Below are 23,595 nucleotides of genomic sequence, written 5' to 3'. Positions count from 1 at the left end.
ATCTCCAAACTTTGCCACCTCACTGTTTACTCCTTTCTCCAGATCATTTATGATTAAGTTGAATAGGACTGGTCCTAGGACTGACCCTTGGGGAACACCACTAGTTACTCCTCTCCATTCTGAAAATTTACCATTTATTCCTACCCTTTGTTCCCTGTCTTTTAACCAGCTCTCAATTCATGAAAGGATCTTCCCACTTATCCCATGACAACTTAATTTAAGTAAGAGCCTTTGGTGAGGGACCTTGTCAAAGGCTTTCTGGAAATCTAAGTACACTATGTCCACTGGATCGTCCTTGTCCACATGTTTGTTAACCCCTTCAAAGAACTCTAATAGATTAGTGAGACATGATTTCCCTTTACAGAAACCATGCTGACTTTTGCCCAACAATTTATGTTCTTCTATGTGTCTGATAGTTTTATTCTTTACTATTGTTTCAACTAATTTGCCCGGTACTGACATTAGACTTACTGGTCTGTAATTGCCAGGATCACCTCTACAGCCCTTTTTAAATATTGGCATTACATTAGCTATCTTCCAGTTATTGTTACAGAAGCTGATTTAAAGGACAGGTTACAAACTATAGTTAATAGTTCTGCGATTTCATATTTGAGTTCTTTCAGAACTCTTGGGTGAATGCCATCTGGTCCTGGTGACTTGTTACTGTTAAGTTTATCAATTAATTCCAAAACCTCCTCTAGTGACACTTCAATCTGTGACAATTCCTCAGATTTGTCACCTACAGAGGACAATTACTCCAACCGGGACAGGTTAGGCATTTTAGAACTCACTACTCAAAGAATTAAAATTTAAGAATAAGAAAAATAAAATTATGAGATTCACAGACCAATCAAAAAACTAAACTAACAGCACTGTAATCCTTAATGAACTTTGAAAGAATAAAAATAGAGAATATATGTACCTTGTGCATTTCAACAGGAAGTATCAAGAAGTAACAACTACGACATGTGTGAGAGAGAATGTGTGTGCGTTGGAGATAGTGTGCCCGAGTAAGCGTGTCAGCATGCTGCCTCTTTAAGCAGAGCATTTAGGAGGCTGAACAGCAGCCCTGGCAGAACCAAGATCAGACCTAGAGGCATCAGCACAGAAATGCAGCCCCTGACTACCCCACCCCAGCTCAGTGGAGACTGGGAACAAGGGTGAGGGAAGAAAGACACCCCGACACCAGTGCCCCCTCACCACCACGCCCCACTCTGCACAGTGGACAGGAGGCAGGCTCCAGCACCTGAGCAGCTTGGCCAGGGGTGGCTCCATGGGTACGCGGGGGAGGGGAGGCAGGAGCAGCAGTGGCTGCAGATAGCAGGGGAAGAGGGACACCCCGGCTTCGCAGGAGTTACCTGGCCGGTTCAGCTGCCCTCCTGCAGCTCAGTCCATCCATGCTGGCCTGGCTGCCTTTAAGCCCCATTGGCTGTCAGTGGGTCAGGTGGGTGGGAGGTACCAGCACAGCACCCCCCTGAGCCAGGCAACCTGGGCAATGGCTCAACCCTCTCACCCCTATGGCAAGCTCTGATTGTGGGTCTGGGTCTCACATCCCCTTCTAGGCCAGCTTTTGCATGATTCTCAAGTGGGAATCTGTCTCCTTACTGCCCATGCTGAGTTACCAGAATTTGTTATTTGTTGAACTCATGGGGGTGAGGCAGGTAAGGCAGGAATGGGATCTGGGGATCTATTCCCTCTCATTTTTTCCTGCCCTGGATGCTGCACATACAGTCCGTTCAAAATACAGTGCCAGGCCTGGCAATGGGTCAAGCAGCTGGATCATTGTCATTAGTTCCGCCCCTTTCCCACCAGGCATTTCTTTGGGCCTAACAAGGTGTGACACTTTTCCCTCTAGGAGCATCTCTCACCCAGCTGTGGGCTAAAGTGATCCTGTAGATGCCAATGGGGCTTGTCGTGCATCTGGGTCTTTAAACACTGAACCTACATTACGATGGCAAAGCCCTTGGAGTCTAGCCTTCTAAAAGGAGTATTTTTTTCTTTATGGATTCTAATTTCCAATTTATTCAGACAGAACCATGCCTATAGGCTGTACTGTTTCTTACATAGTTTTCAAGAAGTTTAGTTTCTTTCTCAGATGGACTGTAATTAGTGAGTCTTGAGTTGCAGAATGTTCAAAGGTTCTGTGTTAGTAACCAGGAACCTGGGGACTGTCAGTGTCTCCTGATATTTCAGGCCTGGCTGGTAAGACAGGTACCCTTAAATGAAAAAAGACAGAGAGGCCTCCCTTCCTCTCTCACACTCCTTAGTAATGAACTTGATTCATTTGTCCATCAGTTGATGACATACAACAGCTCAAAGATCAGTGCAGTATGCACCTGAGGAATGTAAAGTTAGCCAACAGTAAACTGCTTTCTCTTCTGGAGCACCTGAACCTTGCGTCACCACTCTGGCTCATGCTTTTTGATTCTTCCTGGTGGCTGTTTGTGTTAATTGTCCACCATTTCATCTGTCTTTTCAAGGAAAGGAAGAGACCTGCAGTTTTGAGATCTTTTCCTGAGAGGGGATTGAATGAGTATTGTACTCTAATCTGTAAGGAGAGTCCAATGCACTGGGGAGGCAATGGTTCTGGTGTGCACGTTTATAGAGGATTGATGCACCAAGCAGACACTAGATGGCCAGAAGTTTTATAAGCTGGACGGGGCTGTTACACTTCCAAATTTTTCCCAGTTCTGACTTGGGCCTGGAAATTCATTAGTAATCAGGTCCTTCATGCATATTACTAATCCCAGTCAAGGCAATCCCACAGAATGATGCAACTTGTGGGCATCATCATCCTAAGGTATCTACCGCTGAATACCTAACTTATAGGGATATAAATCACAGAAACACTGGCATTGTCTGTCTCATTCCCAGGAAGAAAGTACGTGAGCCTTCCATAATGCGTTCTCTTACAGGACCTAGGCATCTGACGGTTTGAAACTGGTAGAAAGATCAGTTGCCCCAAATGCCTGCAGTTGCTACTGGACTGTATTCTCGATTTTTTCTGTTGTCTCATATGCGGCATGTCAGAAGCAGTGTGTCATGCAGCAATCTACAGCCCTAGTCCAGTTAAAGTTATCTCTTTCCAGAATATCAACATACTTCATTGAATTCTTTCTGCACATACATGATCGGTCATCCATTTAAATGCAGATGTTCTCTAGTGCTTTCACTAGTGGAGGGACAGGCCAAAGCTGTATGTAGCCTTCCAGAATATAAAGACATCTCCTTACTATGTATGACCATGTTTTGGTAACTTTGTATTCTTAGTCTGCTATTAACCATAATGTGCTCTAGAGAGCCTGAAATGTCTGCTTCTCTGGATAACCTTTTCAAGTTTTTTTGTATCAGAGAACAGTCCATGATCCACCTGGAGCTGATTTGACTTGGCTATAACAATGAACTACCTGAAGTGGCTGAAAGGAAGGAGGGTGATCCTTTACAGTTTTACAAGACTGATCAGGTGAGCCCCAAGCCAGCACGATGCTACACAAATGTATGGATAAGGAGGGTCTTCATTAAGCCTTTGTTAATTACAACACAGCTAACTCTGGTTTGGCTGCTTCTTCGCAAGGACGGTGGATTTTTAATTAGATTTCAGTTCAGTGCTATGCTGGAGAAGGAGCATTCCCTTTATGGCACTGGCCCTGGAGATTACTGCCTTCACTCTATAGATTGAGGAGGTTACTTCATTGGCATTGCTCCAGGATGTACTTGCCACCAACTAGTGGCAGTCTAGTTGTTATAGTAAGCACCTTGCAGCAAAGCAATTGTCTTATATCTGCAATGCACCATTCACACCCATTGCTCAAGTTTGGAAAGCACTTAGCACATTGTCTGTGCTTCTAGAAATAAATATTGATAATATAAATAATAAATATTTCTTAGAGCACGTCAGATATAAGACAGTTCAAGCAGGAAGTGTAGGGGCTGGTCTGAGTTTGGTTGTGTGTTGTAATTGTTTCCATTGTAACTGCAGAGTTGCCACAGTGTCTCTCTCCCATCTTGGAGTGTAGGAAAGAAATTGGCAGCCACTGCATCAGCCAGCTGGTGCAGAGATGTCAGGCTGGTATGAGGATTAGAATGTCACTAGATTTAAGGGCCAAGATTGAGTGTATCCATTGGATATTTGCAGAATACTTTGGTGTCAGTTGCCTGAAACATTGTATGTCACTGAGTGGCATCTGGGCCTGCCAGATTCTCATTGTATATCTGGTGAGAAGACAGCCTTGTAATGGGGGTTAAGCATTCCCTTTTCATTTGTAAAGTAACTTCAACCTAAGTCTTCAACCTGGCCTAAGATGCTCTTGATACAAGGATAGCATGGTACCACTATACCAGTTGGTGTGGACTGTGCGAGTAAGGGAGATCAACTGGGAAGTGTCTAAGGACCTATCTGGGCTTGAGCAAGTGTGATCAGAGATGAAGGTTAATTTATAGCAGTTCAGGATGGCGTAGGGAGGGAAGAATTCCCTGCCTGATACAGTTTTTTCAGACATCTAGTATCTAGTTATTTGGCACAGGGAAGGAAGTAGGGATGACAACAAGAAGTATTAATTGATATTTACTAATTTGGCAGAAACCCATTGCGGTTGAGTGAGTTGATTGGCTTCTTATTTTACCCCTAATCCAATGATAGGCAGGGAAGAGAGTGGATCATTGATGCAGTGTGAGATCAGAAGTGGGGATGTACTTTAATATCATATACCTCGTTTGGGCCTCATTCTTCCATTACTCAAAGGGTGTGTTGGAGGATTTCAGTCTGTGGGCCTAAATCCCACGTGAATGAACACATGGTGATGCTTCACCATATGGAAGCCATAATTTGGCTCCAAACAGGGATGGCACTAGAAATGTCTGACTGCCAGGTAACAACTGAAGGTTTGACAGACACTGTACATCATTAATGAAAGCAGCAGCCTAAATCTCAACCCAATGCACCTGCCTATAGTTTTTATTTCTAATCACAGAAATAAATATAGTTACTGTGGCAACAAATAACTGTACATCTCCCCCCTCCCGCGTTGTGATATTAAATACAGTGATAACTTACACTCTGGGACTGAGAAAGTCTCAAACAAATTAAAAATGATGCTCTTCCATTACAGTAGATACACTCCGACCTCTCTCTGATAGGAATTCTGTGATCTCTGACACACATCTGAATAAAAGCTTTGGTTTTTTCCCCCTAATTGATTCTCTGAGGTTCTCCAGAACACAGAACAATGGGCCAAACTCTGCTCTCCTCTACAAAGCAGCAATTCACACTGAAGTCAACAGGAGTTGCAGCCATGTGAGCAAGGGCAGGATTGATCTAATGTTATTACTGTAAGATCTATCACACTTTCCGATGACCTCCTGTTAACAACTGCACTCAAACCAAAGAGCTAAAAGCAACAAAAACAAAGATATACTATAAATACTCTCTCTCTTGGCATCTAGCAAATGATGTAAAGACACAATTGGAAAAGCACCCTGAACTGCCTGTCAGTAACATGTTATTAAATATTTTTGTCTACTACTACCACGACCATGACATTTTCCATGTTCATTTCACAAATGTGATCTAGAGTTCACTTACTGTTAGATGCTGGAACAGCCATGCCCTCATGATATTTGTGGCTACTTTGGGAAAGATGCCACGCTTTTTATGTCGCTTTTTGTCCTTATCTGGATCATCATCATCACCTGTGCTGGGGGAAGCTACACTGTTGTCCAAGCCGTCACCTGTAAACATAGTGAATCAAATTTTGACTTATGCTATCTTTAGATACTTCAGTCAAAGCCTGACTTTGGGGTATATGAATATTTAAATAGGATATAAATTCTTTCGTGCTGTAATTCCTGGAGAGGGGGAGAAAATAAACCCTCTCAGCCAAATTCTGGTTTATTCTGAACAACTATAAGAATGAGATAGCCATTTCTCTCATTTGATTCAGCACAGCAACAAAAAAAAGTGAATTAAGCACCCTGCTTGCCAAGGTGGAGGCGGGGGAGTCTCTTCATTACCTTCACAGAAATCTCTCTGTGTTTACAGATCAGGCAAATGGTGTTTGACTCAAATTGTGGCTTGCAATGTATTGATGATGTTATGTCACCTTAACATGCAGCAGCCCAGATGCCATGTTCCACTCTGAGATACAAAGTTCAAATTAAGCGTCAGCTTGCTGGCAAATCTCTTGCACCATTTGATCCTCTACCCAAGTTCAAAGTGACAATGGTAAGAGTGAGGTTCTATCTATATTCAGACTGGAATTTTCAAAGCAGCTAGATGCCCGACTCACATTCACTTTCACGGGTCTTGGGCACCTAATCTCCTGAGATGCTCTTAAAAATCTCAGCCCAAATAAATTCATGCTGGGTTAACTACACTTATACCAATGTAGTATGTAAGCCCTCCCTGGTGCACCACAGCTACATTAGGTGTTTGCACCAATGTCATTACATTGATCCAGCACAAATTTCCTTAACGTAGAGAGGGCCTTAAACTCGCCAAATTAGCAGCTCATCTATGGGAGTATAAGACTGGACAGCAGTGGCTTTTATCTGTGGTGAAATAGTGGTCTACTGTGCAGAGAAAAACAATGGTTTAGAGTCCCTGGTCAATCAGTGCACCATTTTTGTTTAAACCCCAAAAAGTAGTTCATTAACAAATCCATATAGTTATTTATTCTCTTCATTCCCCGCATGTGGATTGAATGTATCAGAGCTTCCAAGGATAGTACTTTTATGATAAGTGCAGAGTTGTGAGGCAATTAGGCAAGTATTCTCTACATCCCGAGGCAAGAATGATCAAGAAAATAAACTGAACTGAGCTGAATCAAGAGTTTAACTCTGTCCTGTTAGGAATAAAAAACAAAAGATGGGTTTTGGACTGTCAAAAGTGTGATACATTATGTAGAGTTTAACTAAAAAAAGTGACAGTTTTATATTTTTAGTATTTTACATTTTTATATATTTTACTACTGACTGTAATGAATTTGTAGCTGTCCTTATGACTGATTGTGTGTATTTAATGCAAGACTAGACTTGAATATTCATATTTATAAAACAAGATCCTCATGATGAGTCCAGATATCTTTGGCTGATAAATTCTTTGAAAGCTCAGTAGGTTAAAAAAAAGAAAAGAAAAGAAAGCAAAAGAAAAAAAGGCCTTTTATACAGAGAAGCAATTCACCATATAAAATAATAATTCATAAAAGAAACATGAGCAAAGGAAACAACTCAACAGCATTTAAAATTTCCATGGGCTAATCCACTTTCTATCTGTGAGACAAGAGCAAGGGAAAGAAAAATATTACATGTTCATTGATTAAAAATGAAAAGCTTCTAACCTAATGACACTGTCTTTCACCACCTCCCTATGATTGTTTTACCGCTATTTTTAACATATACTTTCTATCCATTTCTAACCCCCTTCAGATTAATTTAGTAGGCAATGCCTAGTGCCTGACTAGAAGAGAATTCATTGATAATTTATGGAAATATGTACTATAATCCAACGGAGATGACTTTTTTCCAGCTTTGTGCATCAATAGATAATCAAGGCCTTAAAGCAGCCTGAGCTTCCCATTACCTCAGGCAAAAGAATTCCTGAAAGCATGCCTTCAGGGCACCTGAATTATATACTCCATTAGGAGAGGAAAAGCTTTCTGCATTCCATGTATAACACTCCCCAGAACCTTTCCTGTTTATTTCTGCTGTATGAAAGCAGAAGCATTAGGAACAGAATTTTTTAAGTGAAGACTTATGTAGATACAATGGAGAAACCTTTCAAGCGAGAGCCAGATCACCTCCTTCAATCCCTAGCAGTGACCTATCCCAAATAAAAGGTTTCTGTTACATCATTAGCTCAAGCCAAAAACAGCCTTGGCTTAATGCACAGTTTGTTCTTCCTACTGTTTTTAGGCAAATACAGCTACTTTACTCCCATCTGGGAGGGAAATTACACTGCTGGGTTGTAATCTAAGACAAGATTTTCATTGGAAGCAAATGCTTTCAATCCAGTATAAATACTGGTGCATGTTCAGAAAAGCCTAAAACAATAAACTCTAGTCCTGTCCGACAACAAGTTAGGGAAGGTGAAAGGGGGAAGTGGATAATAAAGCAACAAACTATTCTAAAAGCAAATACTTTCATATATTTTAAATCAATTGTTTAACCTCTTCCACTTTTTTAAATTGAAAATTGATCCTGTAAAGACTAAACCTCAGAGGAAAGTCTAAATGGTCAATCGTGTTTTTTAACATTTCCATTCACACTGAAATTTGATACAGTCACCTCTATGAGGTCTCCAGAGAATTTCTTTCCTTTTTTTTCCCTATTTTTTTTTTAACATCACTAACCAAACTTGAAGAACCACTGACCAACCACATGGTAGCAGCTACGAACCACATTTGTAAAATGTCAGCAGTGACTTCATTCCTGAAGTTGACTTCTCCTACCGCCAAATGAAGGCAAACTGAAAAGGTGGAAATAATCATAAAAATGATGCTAGTCCATAAACAAGCTTACAGCCTCATTAGTATAGCAGTAGGCTCCACTGGGTGATTTATGCTCGTTTTGCTGATGCCATGAGGAAATGCCATAGGGCAACTTTAGCCAGCTGCTAATGGCTTCTGACAGCTTCTTAGCAACTAGTGCAAGCAACGTTGTGGCGTTTGCTAGTGACAGAAACTGAAAATGTCATATTATCTGCCCATGTGTCACGAAGCCCGTGTGGCAATTAACTAGTAGGCCAGTGACTGAGGGGCCAGAAGCTCTTTAAAATGGCCTTTGGCTATTCAGGGAAGAGTTTGCACACTGCTTGCGTTCATGTTGCACATATGCAATATTTTAATGCAGAAATCTGGTTCACACTACACCTCTGCCTTAGTCACTGATGAGTTTGGACTACTCAAATCCTTTTGTCTGCAGAGAAACTCCCAGTTGCTTTCTCTTTAGGCATTGCATGACATTATCAGAGGAATTTAAAGTAATCTGTCTTGATATGATTGTTTGAAATGGCAGTTTAATTGGCAATACCTGATTCTCTATTTTTGAACACTGAATCCAAAAGGTGCTAGCTGTTTTTCTGCTCTCTCACAAATTAGTCTAAAAGGATTTAAGATCACTGAAGCAGACTCATTGCCTGTCAAACTGCTAGGAGCAAAGGAACTCTGCACAGCAACTAGACACTATTTAAAAAACATTGAGCCTATAACAAGCATAAGGAGAGTCTTGGCTCCACATTTCAGTTTCCAAGCTATCAAACCATACACTATATGTCAAACTGTCAAACCTTTCAGCATGGCCATTTGCCCTTTCAAATAATATTTAAGAATTGTTTTTACAAAATTTTATAGGCCATGGTCTAGTGAAAGAGGCCAACCAACAAAGAAAGGAATTTGTACTACAATTCGTCCATGGACAATTTCTTGTGAGACCTGGGCCTATCCCTATGGAGTAAGGCAGGTGACCTGTGGCAGCTCCCAGGCTGTCAGAGAGCTCAGATTTCAAACACACTCAACTCAAACGTCCCAGAGTTCCCTATTTAAGCACACCCAGGCATTTAGGCTGTGCTATCTTGTTCCTTTCAAGAAAGGATAAAGCAGCATTTATTGTATTCAGACCATTCAATGGGTCAGACTGGCCATGTCAGCAGGGGTTCCGCTCATTCAGGTCACCCTCCCCCCACACCCCCAGACACATTCTCCTCCTCCAACTTCCCTTCTTTCCCCTTCCTCCACACCCCAAAATGGGTAGAACAGAAGCAGCAAAAAGGCAACAAAGTTTGTAACAATCCCATAGCAGGCAATTATTCCTGGTGTTTATGGGTGATCAGTTATAGACATTTGTTGGCAAAACAGGTACTTTATATACATGCTTGCATTCATTCATTCATAATAATGATGTGCTGCAGCCACAAAAATCATATGACAAGTCTAAACAATTTTTCCTAGTTTTACAATGAGCCAAAAAAGATCCTTCTGCAATATTAAAAGATAGGAAGTATACCTTTTCATTAAATATATTAGGCCTAGGACAAGTTTTCCAACATAGAAGCCTGAAATTAAGCTCCTAAATCCATATTTAGGCTTTAAATAAAAATTATCCAAATCCGCAAACGTACTGAATACTCCTTTCTCCAATTCATTTGAACAGAAGCTGCAGATGCTCAGCACCTTGGAAAAATCAGGACAACTTCTCTTTAAGTGTCTAAGATCCCAATCCCACAAACATTTGCACATGAATGACTTTATACATCAGAGTAGTCCTGTTGAGTTCAGTGGAGCTACTCATACGCGTAAAGTTAAGCATGTGACTAAGTCTTTGCACAGCGGGTCCAATTCAGAGATTAGGAACTTAACTTCAAGTACCTAAGTTGAGAAATGTTGGCCATAATTTATACTTCATACAAATTCATATAGTTACACATAGTGGGCCAAATCCTGCTTACATTACTCATGTTAGTGGATTATTTGCATGAACTAGGCCAGAAAAATATGGCTCAATCTATACATTTTTTTCTAAATACACTTGGAAAAGGAGTAAATTTTCTAACCAACTTTTTTTAGGCTATGGAAACCTCATTAATTGTCTTAAAAGTTAACTATAGCTTCTAAGACAAATCGAGAAATACACTGCACCCCGAAAATATTTTCACAATACACAGTCTTATGCAGTAAGTTGCTATTTCACTCTAAGTAACAGGCGTAGGATCAAATTTGCTTTAAAAATATTAATATTTTTTTCCATTACAAGAACACTTATTCTTCTTAAAAGGCTACATTCCAATCTTTGCTCAAGAGCTGAACATTTTGAACATTTTAAAGAGGTGTTATTCAGGGGGATTATACTGGTTAAATTAGATTAAAATTGCTGGGGGGGAAATAGCTTTGCTACAAGTCTGAAAAATTAGACAGCACTGGAACTTGCACAACCAAATAGCAGGATAGAGTCTATATTCCAGGGTCCGGCTTTTACAATCTACTTTTAGATAAGAATCTAAATCCACCACTTTAAAGAGTTCACTGAAGAAATGTGAAAGAAATGTACCCAATAGCACTGGAAAATACTCTCAGCAACGTTTAAGTGCACTCGGAACTGGAAGACACCATTAACATGGGACTACGCCAATGTCCTTTAAAATAAGGAGAGCTTCCTAAATTTAACTTTTAGTTTTTTCAAATCTTTCACGTTAATGGCTGTTTCTATCTCTTGGAGTAAGTTAGTTTTGCACATTTTTGTTCTTAATAATCTAATACAATAAAAATATCTTTTCTGGCCAGAGACTATATTGGATTTTGTATTAGAGCGACATTGTTCCAGTGAAACAATAAACACACAGCTTCTCTTCATTCATAGTCCTGTAGATAAAGTTGTCTTTTTAAACTCAATACAAAGTAAAAATTAAAAAAGAACATTCATGTATGTGTTCCCCTTTACTTCTGACTATTTTTATTATGAGACACTTCAAATTCTCTAAGTAGAATATTTATCTTTTAACCACTGATTCACAGCTCTGTTGGTTTTTTCCTCTTGCATCCCAAACAAGAACATAAGCCTTTTGGTAATCATTCCTGATCTTAGGTATACTGGAATCTTTTTCCACAGTCAAAACTGATGTCCATATAATCAAGACAAGTTCACAGTAAAAGGCATTCTAGGAAGTTCAGTAGACATCAAAATGATGTTTTTGTATCAGATTGCACTGGAAAGACTTGTTTATTAATGAATAATTTAAGCTAGTATAATGTTCCAGAGAGATTTTAAATAGCATCAAAACAACTTTTTTCAAACTTACATAGGAAGGGTTAATTACAAGCCCCTTTCATGATATTTGCACTATTCACTCATCTTTCTTATTTCAGTAAGGGGCATCTATGTATTGTATGCTAGCCACCAATTTGCTGCTTTCACACCTGCACTATAAAGGGCCCAATCATACTAAATATTGAGATTTTCCTGTAAGATGGATCGCATCTTTAACACGACTTCCAATGAACTCAATGAGAGCCAGAGACTCTCAGCTTTGAGAAGGAGCAAGCCTGAAGATGCTGTAAGTCTAGACTGGGACAGAAGGAATTACTCTATCAGACCCTTACTGCTACTGTACTTGGATTGGCTGGAGCTGGGGAGTATAGACCATGTGGACCACCCATTCAAATTTGAACCAGGAAAGTAGTGACCAAACGTCATTTCTAGATGAGAGTTTTTCAGAGGCCTCTGAGAAATGGGTTATTGGTCTAATTCCAGAGGACAGATGTTCCTCCTCTAACTGGCACTAAAATCTGAGGAGTGAATGAATATGAAGACTGAAGCACGCACCCACTCCCGAAGAAGGTTGACACACATTGGCATGATGCTTGCACAGCCATCATCCAGGCTGTACCTGTTCTGTGCTGAAACAGAAGGTTTCACGTGATAGGCCTGTCAATCTGGCAGCTTTCACAACAACCACGTTCATGGTTTGTTTTTTTTAAATAAGTAACATTCCCGCATTGTGACATTCTCTCAACTTGCCAACACCCAAACATGGGACTAGAAGTGAAAACAGGGAAGACAAGAAAAACAGTAGTGTAGAAAGGTTAAAGTGGCTGTGGGATTTCTTTATTTGTAAATAACATTTCCTGTTACTTAAATTTCACAAATAGTTATTTCTGATGCACGATTCAATGCCTGCTGAAATAAATAGGAAGAATCACAGGGACTACACTGGGCTTTGGATCCAGCCCCAAAAGACTTACAACAATGGATGTCTGGGGTCGGGGTGAATTTACAGCACCCTTTGCAATGAGGAACAAATTACCGGTAGTTAAGGAACAGGCTTGTTAACATATTTAATTAAAAGAGATAATGAGGAACAAAAAAGGCTGAAAATGAGCAATAGCAATGCACACACACAGTATGTTTGGGTTTGCAGGCATATCTTAAAGAGGTGCATTACATTTTTCATGCAAAGATTCAGACCATGACACAAACAGCAGGGGATTGCCAGTCACAGATAGTATCCATATTTACAAGTTACTAAAGGAAACAGTTGCAAAAATATCCTACACAAACATTCATATATGGTGTAACCTGGCCAGGTATAAATTACACTCTGGCATTTGACAAATTTTCAAAGTTTTTTCTTCTTGAATCATTGTACTTTGTTCTTTAGAGACAGGAGCACCTTTTTCTAGTAACTTGATCCTCCTTTTTTACTTGAATTCCCCTCAGGCAAACAACCAGCAAATTAGCTGTCTACACAAAGAGTAAAAACACCATTGATGAATAGGGAAGAAACACATTTTACTCATTTTCATCCATTCAGTAGTTTTTACAGCTAAACACCAAGGAAAAAAAAATCTGCAAAATGTAGTACAACTTCTTAATGGAGTCCAGGAAAGTCCAGTATTATGGACAAGTTGCAAGATATTTTTAGAGTTACGTATCTATACTCTGTATTAAATATTAAAAAGAAAGCAATTAATTTAATGGGAAGCCAACAACTTTCTCCTGCCAAAAACCAGAAGCTTACTTTGTGCAGCTGTAAGAATAAATACTGCACAGAAAGAAAAGTACCTGGTTAAACAAGAAAAATATGCTGTTTTAACCAAGAAGAGTCAAAAGATCTTAGAAAAATCTTTTAACTGAAATCTAGTATAAATGTTATAACACTTGTTGAGAAAAAATGGATTCAATATGAAAAAAGTTACACACTTTGTTCAGATATGTTACTTTAAAAAAACCTTGTGGCACATTAGTTGAGAAGCCGGCCTATTATGTTGTCAACAAGAAGGAAACAGACTATCTACTGGACATAAAAGTATTTTGGCCTGAATTTTGATTTGACTTCTGCTTACACACAGGTTACAAACTGGGAGCATATGAAGCAGCAAAGGAGCATATCTTCAGAATCACAGTACCATGACAGTCTGCCAAAATGTACATAGCTAGCAAAAATGGTCCAGAACTCCGCTAGTGTAAATCAACATGACTCCACACCAGCTGAGGATTGGGCCCAGTTGGGGGAAGGGTCTATCTGTGCATTTTACACAGTTTGTAGGACACCTGACTTGTGGCTGAACCTAAATGGATGCAGGAGGCCCAAAGCAAAGAGGAGAGCATCCCAGTTATAGCCTATCGGCCACTTTATTTGTGGGAGTAATTTCTCCCAACCATGTGTTACCATAGGTCACTTTCCCTCAGCAAGGCTGCCTTTGTCCTGCACCCTGCCAAAAGAGATAGAAAGCAAACGATTTTGCACTGCTTCCTTTAGTCTGAGAGGGCGATAACCAGAGATGCTCAGGAATTTTCTGTCAAAACTGTTTATGACAAAAAATGCAACTGTAAAATTTCAATTTTGCCACAAATTTTTGATTTTCGGTAGGGAAAAAAATCAAAATAAAATATTTCATTTTGGTTTGACAGCAAATAAAAACATTTGCGTTTGTCAAATTAACTAAAATGTTTTGTTTGGGGTCAGCTCAGCATTACTGTGTGTTTGCCTGAGCTGCCACATGGTCCTCCCCACTGGGTGAATTGCTGCAGGGCACCATGGGAGATTTAGAGGAGAACTGTGGCATGAGGCAACTGAACTACAACTCCCATGAGACACCATGGCAGCTGAGTGAGACATAGATTCATGTCAAACTGAGCCAAAATTTGGGAACGTTGAAACATTTCATTTCAAGAGAAAGTGGCAGATCTTTCTGCTACATGAAATATTTTGCATTTCAACTTGTCCCTGATTGAAGATGAAAACAAATGATAAAATATCAGAATTTCTCACTGGATATGACCAGCTCTAGAGATGACTGCTGTAAGTCAGTGGAGACTAACAGGTCCTCTGGCCCTGGAGTGCAGGTACTTCGGATAACCCCTCTTTGTCTCATCAGTCAGCACACGCTGGGGATCTGCTGTTTGCCAGCCAGAAGCAGGCCCATTGTTGAGCCCACAGTATTGCTTGGAGGTATGCAAGAATCTCACTAATATGCAATAATATCTGGCCCCCTTTTTTCTTGTTTGTATACAGCATCTTCGTTTTTATTTTCCCTCATCCATCAATGAAATCTGATAATGAAAAACAAAACTGAATAAAAGAAAACAGATGATAACCATCACTCTTAATGTGTTACTACACATACAATTGGCCCAGGCACACTTGTCAGACCATGCTGCTGATAAAGGGAAATACAAAAGCAAACTCACACAGCTTTTTCTCTTTTGACAATTAGAGCCTCATTTGTAGCTGTTGCCACTGCAAGCCTCTCATCCCCCTAGAAGCTTTAGACAAAGTTCCTTTTGCCCACAGGTACTGCCGCTTGCTTAGGCAAACTATAAACTCAAACATCTACCTCTTAATCTAGTATTTCAGGAAAGATGGCTGCCTTTAAAATTATGGTAAACATTTACAAGAATAAGAAATGCAACAAAAAAAATGATAACACTTAGCCAATTTTTGAAAAAACACCACACAAAGGCTAACTAATCTTCATCACAGCCTTCTCACATATGGTAGCTAGTTATTATTTTAGTACCTCCATTTCACAGATATGGAAACTGATTAAGAATAATTAAGGGCCTGAGAGTATGACCCTTACCCAGTTGGATTGTTTGCAACACATGAGTTAAAGTGACAGAACTGGCACTTAAGTGACTTGTTCAAGGGTGCAGAGTAAAAACGGTGTCAAAGGGAGAGTTCAAGGCCTCTGAACTAAAGAGTCAGAAGTACTTATATCTTATGCTCAGATCCCTTCCAAATAGGACAAAAAGCTGAACAGAAACTCTTTCCATTTTTATACACAAGGTTACAAAACAAACACTTATAACTGAAACAGATCTATTGCTGGTAAATTGCAGTCAGAGTGGACCACAAACTTCTCTGACTCCCTGTACCAGAGAAGCTTGAGCATGCTTTAAAGAAAGGATGGTTAGCTCTTGGAAGAAAGATGAATGTTATATTGCTCATCACATGCACACACAAAATAGGAAACGCATACCTTAATCCAAGAGGAGCCCTCTGCATAGGAATCTCTTGGGGATGTCTGGGGAACAGAAGGGTTTACCAGATACAACAAACTGAGTTCTTCTTTATGCTGTTCCCCACTCCCTACACTGAAAAAGATAGTGGTTTTGTTCCTAGACAAGGGTCCCCTTACAATAAACAGAGGGAGGCTGCTTGTAGGGACGGAGGTACAGAAGCCAAAAGGAGATAAAGAAATTGACTACAGTAGGCCTATACCAAATTTCCATCCACCTGACTGTCTTTGTCCAACACAAAAGGCAACTCTGTTCTCATCAGGAAGTGAGTTAAAAGGTTACAAAGAGAAAAAACCAAAACCTTGAACATGGGATATTGTGAGACTGATTATTTTGCACAGAGAACTAGTCCTTACAATTACAGTGAAAGCCACTGAGATGTGTGTCTTCCAGTAGTAAATACATAAGGCAATGTGAAGGCTAATGGAACGACAACTTTACTATAACAATTTCTGGTGACTTCCATTCTGTACCACACATAAGAGAGAGCTTCACAAAGTGTTGTCTGAAGTGCTCCTAAAACAAAACAAAAAAAATTGAGAGCAAGGGAAGAGGCCGATTGATTCCCTGCATGAGGGTAACTCAACCCATCTTTATCCCACGTGGAAAGAAGAGGGTGCTATCTTTTCCACTGGGGCTCTCCACAGCACTATCCCCTGCTGGGCTCCCTGATTCCCCCACAAAGCAGTATTAACACCTCCAGTGCCCTGCGAATGACTGCTATGGAACCAAGGAAGCATAGCTCCTGTGGAAGATATCTTAGTGAAGGAGTGGGGCAAGGAGAGCCGCACAGATACTCCAGACAAGATGACTGCTCTTTCTGCAAGTCTGGAAGTCCTGTTATGCAAGAACCCTCTGGATCCATGGGAGGCTTCAGCCTAAGACTACTTGGTGCTCACACCTTAAACTCCTCCCCTCTGGAGCAGATGCTTCTGAGAAAATGTTGCAAGACGAACCTCAAAACATTTTACAAATTCGTGTCAAATTTCCCAGTTTGTTCTGGCTGAAAAACAAAATCCAAAAAATGGAAACATTTCATTTTGATATTTTTTAAATGAAATGTATCAATTTTATTTGAAACAACTTTTTGTTTTGAAATGTACTTCAATTTTATTAATAAGCCTTTAAAATGATTTGAAAACTAAGCAAATTTTTTCATTTCTGGTCAAGCAAAATGTTTTGTTCTATTGCAACTTTTTTTAAAAAAATGTTTTGGTTCACTGAAATATTTGAAAAGCTTTTGTTTTGAGTCAGCTTAAAACAAAATTTATTTTTCAATTTTTTGGTACAGCCAGAGAACCAAAAAATCAGTTACTCGCACAATTCTAGTGCTGGTTTGAATCCAGCACACATAGCTCACACTGAAAATTCTTACCATCTAATGGCTGTTCAGGGAAATAATAGAAATGGGTAGGTGATCTTGGCCCATTGTTAGTGGACAGGAGTCACATTTAGCACTAAAAAGGACCCTTGTTTGCCAGCCTCAGCAGAGGCCAAGGACTGATTCCTTCAGCATGGTCCCTCAGAGGCATGTTGGAAGGACTTTAAAAAAATAAAATATTTCACATCTACTAGCTACCGGGTCCCCTCAAATTCAAATTAAATGCATTCAGTATCTTTTTGGTTTCCTACCAACCAGCATCATTGCTTCTGGTTCTGTGCATTTTATCTTACACTGCAGATAGTGATTAGTCTATATTTTTCTCTCCAACAGCTCTGCAATGGGTCTTGAAGGATCCAAAATACATAATGAGGGTAACAGCAACGTTAGGCCGATATTGAAGGCTTTGGAAATTTCAGCTAAAATGTCATCTGCACAGACATATTTTATTCTATGTTCTCTATTTTTATCCCCTTTATTTCCCCCCCTCCATCATTAGCTGCCAGGAGTTCTACTGAATTGACAAACAGCAAGGAGAAAAGAGGGAAAGGCTGGTGGGTCCCAGTTTTTGTTAATGTTACAGTTGCACCTCACAGCACCTATAAGGTCAGGGCTTCTTTCTGCTGGGCACAAAGGCAGAGTGGGAGTATTCCTTCCCCCATTTTACTGATGGGCAATGAGTCGCATAGCAATTAAGTATCTTGTGCAAAGTCACACAGAAGTTTGTATTAGAGGTGGGAATTGAACTCATACATCCAGAGTCCCAAGCCAGTGCCTTAACTACAGGAGCTTCCTTCTTTTTCCTGTTGAGTGCATAAAGCTTGCTGTGTTCTCTCTCTCTTACATTACTGCTTTTGTAAGAAAGAAGCATGTGCTGTCAGTGGCTTGGTTCAAATATATTAGTAATCAAAATAGTTAAAGGAATCCTCTATATTTGGAGGACCAAAAATCATAGCCATTAGCTGCAATTTATTCTTGCCAGACAGTCTGGCTTCAAAAGCAGTTTTGCTTTTTACATTGTGTGGTTGAAGCAATCCCATGCATGTAGAAAGGAGTTATCACTAGAGGTGTTGCTCTTCCCCAGTCTCATCTAGGTGACATGAAGGAAGCTTTTCCTATGCCTCCTCCCTTAGGGGAGGGCTGGACTACTGATGGTTCTCTGTGAAGATTCCACAGATACTTGTTTATTGGTCACTTCTGAAGCTTGCTTATTTCACTATGGGCCTGAGAAACTCACATTGGCTTTGAATTAGGTCCTACAACTTCTTTATGGAGGGACTACATGAGGCTTACTGGATACTTTAGGATTTTGTATGTCTTTGCAGTACTGTTCTAAAAATTAAATATATAACCTTGTATTTTAAATGGTCCATGCACATGCATGTGAAAAAATGCACATCTCAACTGTGTGTACAATTAACAGGGCAACACGCAAACTGTCAGCTATGCATCTAATTGGCCATCCACATCCACAAATACTGATTTGTGAATGCAAAGGCAGCAGCTCCAAGGGGAAATTAGGTGTGCACAACTGCATGCACACTGGAAAACAAACAAACAAAAAAAACCAGGCCCTTCATTTCTAGTGAGTTCCTATTCTTTGAATCCTTTCGTGGACTCCCTTTTTCCACCAAATAAAATTCAACCTTCTTGTCTCTACCTTCAAAGCCCTTCCTACTTATATTCTATTGCCACCTCCATTGTGTCAACAATGCCAGTTTCAATCAGTTTGTCTGCACTTCACTCACAACCAGCTCCATGCCTCCTTTTGTGTCACTTGACAGGGCCTACAACATCACTATCCTCTCTCCCATCCAATCCCTCCATGAGACCCACTTCTGCAAACCACTGCAGGAGTCAGTCAATTTATATTGTCTAGGTTGAGGGACACCTGGGGATTATCGGTTATTTACTTACCAAAGAAATGACGTATTAGGATTGTATGATTAATCTTCCTTCCCGCAAGTTTCATAGGTTGCTCGACTTAGGGCTTGTCTACATCAGAAAGTTGCAGCGCTGGTGAGGGAGTTACAGCGCTGCAACTTAGGAGGTATACACATCTGCAGGGCACCACCAGCGCTGCAACTCCCTGTTTGCAGCGCTGGCCGTACTCCCGTTTTGTCTCGGGTGTAGAGGATCCAGCGCTGGTGATCCAGCGCTGGTAATCAAGTATAGACACTTACCAGCGCTTTTCTTGACCTCCGTGGAATAAGCAGGTATCCCAGCATACCTGAGGAAGCCTCTGGTAATCAAGCTGGTCTCCTTCCCCGGTTTGCTCTCGCGTTCCCCGAACCACCCTGCAAACCGCAGGGAAGGAGACCTGCTTGCTCGGGGGTTCGGGGAACGCGAGAGCAAACCGGGAAAGGAGACCAGCTTCCCCGTGGTTTGCTCTCGCGTTCCCCGAACCTCCCTTGAAGCCGCCCAACAGCGCTGCAGTGTGGCCACATCTAACACCACTTGCAGCGCTGGTTGCTGTAAGTGTGGCCACTCTGCAGCGCTGGCCCTATACAGTTGTACTAATACAGCTGTAACAACCAGCGCTGCAAAATTTTAGATGTAGACATGGCCTTAGATTATGAACTCTTCGGAGCAAGGACTGTATCACTGCGAACGTGAAGGACAGCGAGTGCTACCTGAACACAAATAACTCTCCATAATCCTGGATTTATGTATGATATGAATACACAGGGTTCTGTGATGCTTTGGTGTTCAAAATTATGGGGAGGGTGGATCCCTTCATAGAAATTGTTGGGCATCGCAGAAACTTCAGAAAAAGGAGTGGAAAGAAAGGGCACAGGAGGAGGAATCTGCATCTTCAAAATGGAAAGGACAACGGAAGGAGGGAAATGGGGAAGTCTTGTTTCAAATGAGCAAGTTTACTGCCTTCTTCCTTGTGAAGAAAGTGTTTGCTTTAGTACATCTAAAAAAAAAAAAAAAAGTGGTGTGCCTGTTAAATCTGCTCCTAGGTAGCTTTAACTTGAGCAACCTGCTGCACTTATTCTTCAGATCACTGTAGATTCTCCCTCACTTTGGCAGTAACAGAGAGGTCATATTATCACATGAATGAACTGCTCTTGAACAATTATCCAACATATCAGGAACAAACAGGCTTTTCTTCAGTATCACACATCCATTTTCTGGCTTTCCACCTCTCCCATCTCCACAAACAGAACATATGTATTGGGGTAAGGAAACCCCACACTCTCCATTAATGTCTAAGATGTTCCATATTCATTTCTATTTATTGTTAGGTGTCACTTCAACAAACTAGGATTATGGAGTGACTTGTAAGCTTTGGTGGTTTTAGCTGCAATACCTGATTTAAATACTTTTAATAACTGTAATTATATATTTTGCAAGTGGGGAGAATGCAGATAAGTATCAATTATCCTCATCTGTGAAAATACAAAGCTGGATTCTGACCTTACATCTGTATATAAATGAGGAGTAACTGAAGCCAATGGAATCACACTGGGGTAAACAAAATTAGAATCAGGCCTACAGAATGTGAGACAACCACTTGAGGGTTAATTTGGAAAGGGCAGCTTCAAAAAGTTCTAGACAGAGTATCATGCTCTCGGGATCTGGTCCACACATCTATTTGTTCTGACAATGTAAAGCTTTGCACTCAGAGTTCCACTGACTATGTTACCACCTGAGATCATGCCAAAGGGGGTCTGCTGAAGCCCAGTGCTTTTTTCACGAACATATGCAGTTAAGTGGATATTAAAATCAATTGTTATTCTAATGCCACATGACTCTTTAAGTTATTTAGAACAGCAGAATCCTTATCCACTCTCCCAGAGGTGTGGACTGGCACCAGTAAAAGAGTTTTCTGGCAACTGACATGAAAGCAATTGCCTGGGTTGTCGGAGCAGTGTCCCACTACAAGTGTGAATCAGAGCGGTCCCTTTGCACTACCCACTGGTAGTACCTGGTGATTGTCTGAATGCTCACTGATAAACACAATCCCATGAATCATAGAAGTGTTGAATGTGGTTAGCTCTTTGCCCAGTAAAATTAATATATTTTTAAACTAGTTGACCAGCTCTATTCACGACCTCAGCATTAAAATGCCCAGTGGAATGAGAAGGGGAAAAATACAGAGCTTTTCATCGATAGGTCACTGGTTCAAATCCACTGTAATGCTATTTAGTGGCCTCTGTGAAATAAGTTTGCCACACCAACCAAACTCATAATGGTTGCACCTTTGTCAGCAGTCCGAGTAGAGAAAGGAAGAACTGAATAGGTCTGGAAACAGAAACAGCATCTCTCTCCAGTGAAACTGAGGAAAGGGAATTACCTTAAATCATCCCTAGAAGGCTGGGTATGCATGGTGGGGTTCTTACGAATGGAGGGAGCAGGCAGTGGGGAGACCAGGAGAACATGTGCCGCCTACCACCAGCCCTTAGTAGATGCTAGAGTATAGATAATACAGCCCAGCTAGGGAAGAGGGTTCTAGAGAGAGACACTGAGGACCTATAGCTGGTGAATAGGTAAAGGACATCTATGAAGGAGGCCGTGGCTTTCTGTAGATCCCAGAGGAATTTTTGGGCCAAATCCCCAGCCTACTCCAGGGGTAAGGGGAACCCTGCCCACTCTGACAGAACAACTTCAGAGGAATGTCACTGAGATTGCCTCCTTCAGCTTCATTCCAGGGGTTTTCCTGCTAGAGATGTTCCTCAGGATCAGAGACAAGACACTGAACGAAAGCTTGCACTGCTGTGTCTGACATCCTGTGCCTGTTTTGTGGCTAGGCAACTATAGTACTTAGCAGTAGAAACCTAGTACCAATCTCACATTTTACATTCACAGCTTCACAAAGAGATACACCTTGAATTTAGTTCTTATGAAATATGCAGTAAGGTCATCGTTCATGATCTGAAAATGTTTTTTCCAGACAGAATACAAAGTGAACTCACTCATCTTAACACAGAGAGGACAGAAACTTTAAAAGTCTGCATAGAAGTTATAAAAAAGCTAAAAGAGAATCCTAGAATGTCTCCACATGTCATACACACTCAGTATAATAGTAAGTTGGGTGTGTTCACAGTCAGCTGAGCTGTCTACACATCTGACCACAAAACAATACAGAAAATGAGTCTTTGAGTGCATGTTAGTGTGATGAAATGCAATTGAATAGGAACTATGTTTTATTTAGAGTAGAAGTAGTTGTAACCATTGCTTTACATTTAATGAAGGTCTTAAATAAAGACAACTGAAAATAATAAAAATATGGTATATGGAAAGAATACATGATAGCTGGCAGTGTAATGCAAAGACAAGGAGATTCTGTTTACAGCTAGTGGGACAAAGCGAAGCCATTAATTGTTTGCACACAGCCATTCCTACTAAGTGAACATAGTAAGATTTTAACACCAATCCTGTGTTGCAACACATAGCACCTTTCATCTTGTCTACTCATCCTTTATAAACATTCATTAAATCTCAGTATCTCTGCGAGGTTCTTTAGTATTATGCTTATTTTAAAGATTAGCCAGTGTTGCCATTTTTCAATTTCATCACGAATCTTTAGATCAATGGCATTTTTATTTAAAAGTGCCCAGCTCCTGGAGTCAAATGAGAATCTCGGCTTTCACTTAAAAAAGTAAAAAGGGCAAGCCGAGAGTCCTCATGGCTGTGGAGAAAAGCTTGAGGAATCTTGATGGCTCAAACAGAGAAAGCAATAAAGAGAACCCCAAACTTATTTTTAAAAAATCTCAAGATTTTGCCAGACCTGACTCATGATTTTTGAATGCTTGGGGGTGGCGATGATGGTAAACTGTGGTGCAGAGAGTCAAAGATTGCTTATGGTCAAACACCAGATTAACCACCCTTCACCTGAGGCCTGGTCTACACTATGCGTTTAAACCAAATTTAGTAGTGTTAAACCGATTTAACCCTGCACCCGTCCACACGAGGCCCTTTATATCGCTATAAAGGGCTCTTTACACCGGTTTCTGTATTCCTCCCCGACGAGAAGGGTAGCGCTGAAATCGGTATTGCCATGTCGGATTAGGGCTAGTGTGGCCGCAAATCGATGGTATTGGCCTCTGAGCAGTATCCCACAGTGCATCACTGTGACTGCTCTCAAAAGCAATCTGAACTCGGATGCACTGGCCAGGGAGACAGGAAAAGCCCCGCGAACTTTTGAATTTAATTTCCTGTTTGGCCAGCGTGGAGCTCTGATCAGCACAGGTGACCAC

General features: G+C 40.7%; 1 protein-coding gene across 3 annotated transcripts in view; it reads right to left on the bottom strand.

Annotated features, from left to right (window-relative positions):
• MEIS1 (Meis homeobox 1) overlaps nucleotides 1-23,595 on the bottom strand; it is a 131,833-nt gene that overhangs the window by 55,815 nt on the left and 52,423 nt on the right. For all 3 annotated transcript variants that reach the window (XM_050952167.1, XM_050952166.1, XM_050952165.1), the window contains exon 8: nucleotides 5,582-5,727. In XM_050952167.1, the coding sequence (XP_050808124.1) occupies nucleotides 5,582-5,727 (146 nt within the window). The remainder of the gene's footprint in view (nucleotides 1-5,581; nucleotides 5,728-23,595) is intronic.

This window comes from Gopherus flavomarginatus, chromosome 4 (genome assembly GCF_025201925.1).
Source record: "Gopherus flavomarginatus isolate rGopFla2 chromosome 4, rGopFla2.mat.asm, whole genome shotgun sequence".
NCBI classification, from domain to species: domain Eukaryota; kingdom Metazoa; phylum Chordata; order Testudines; family Testudinidae; genus Gopherus; species Gopherus flavomarginatus.
The sequence above is the reverse complement of the archived record's forward strand: the minus strand, read 5'-3'. Positions and strand labels throughout refer to the sequence as shown.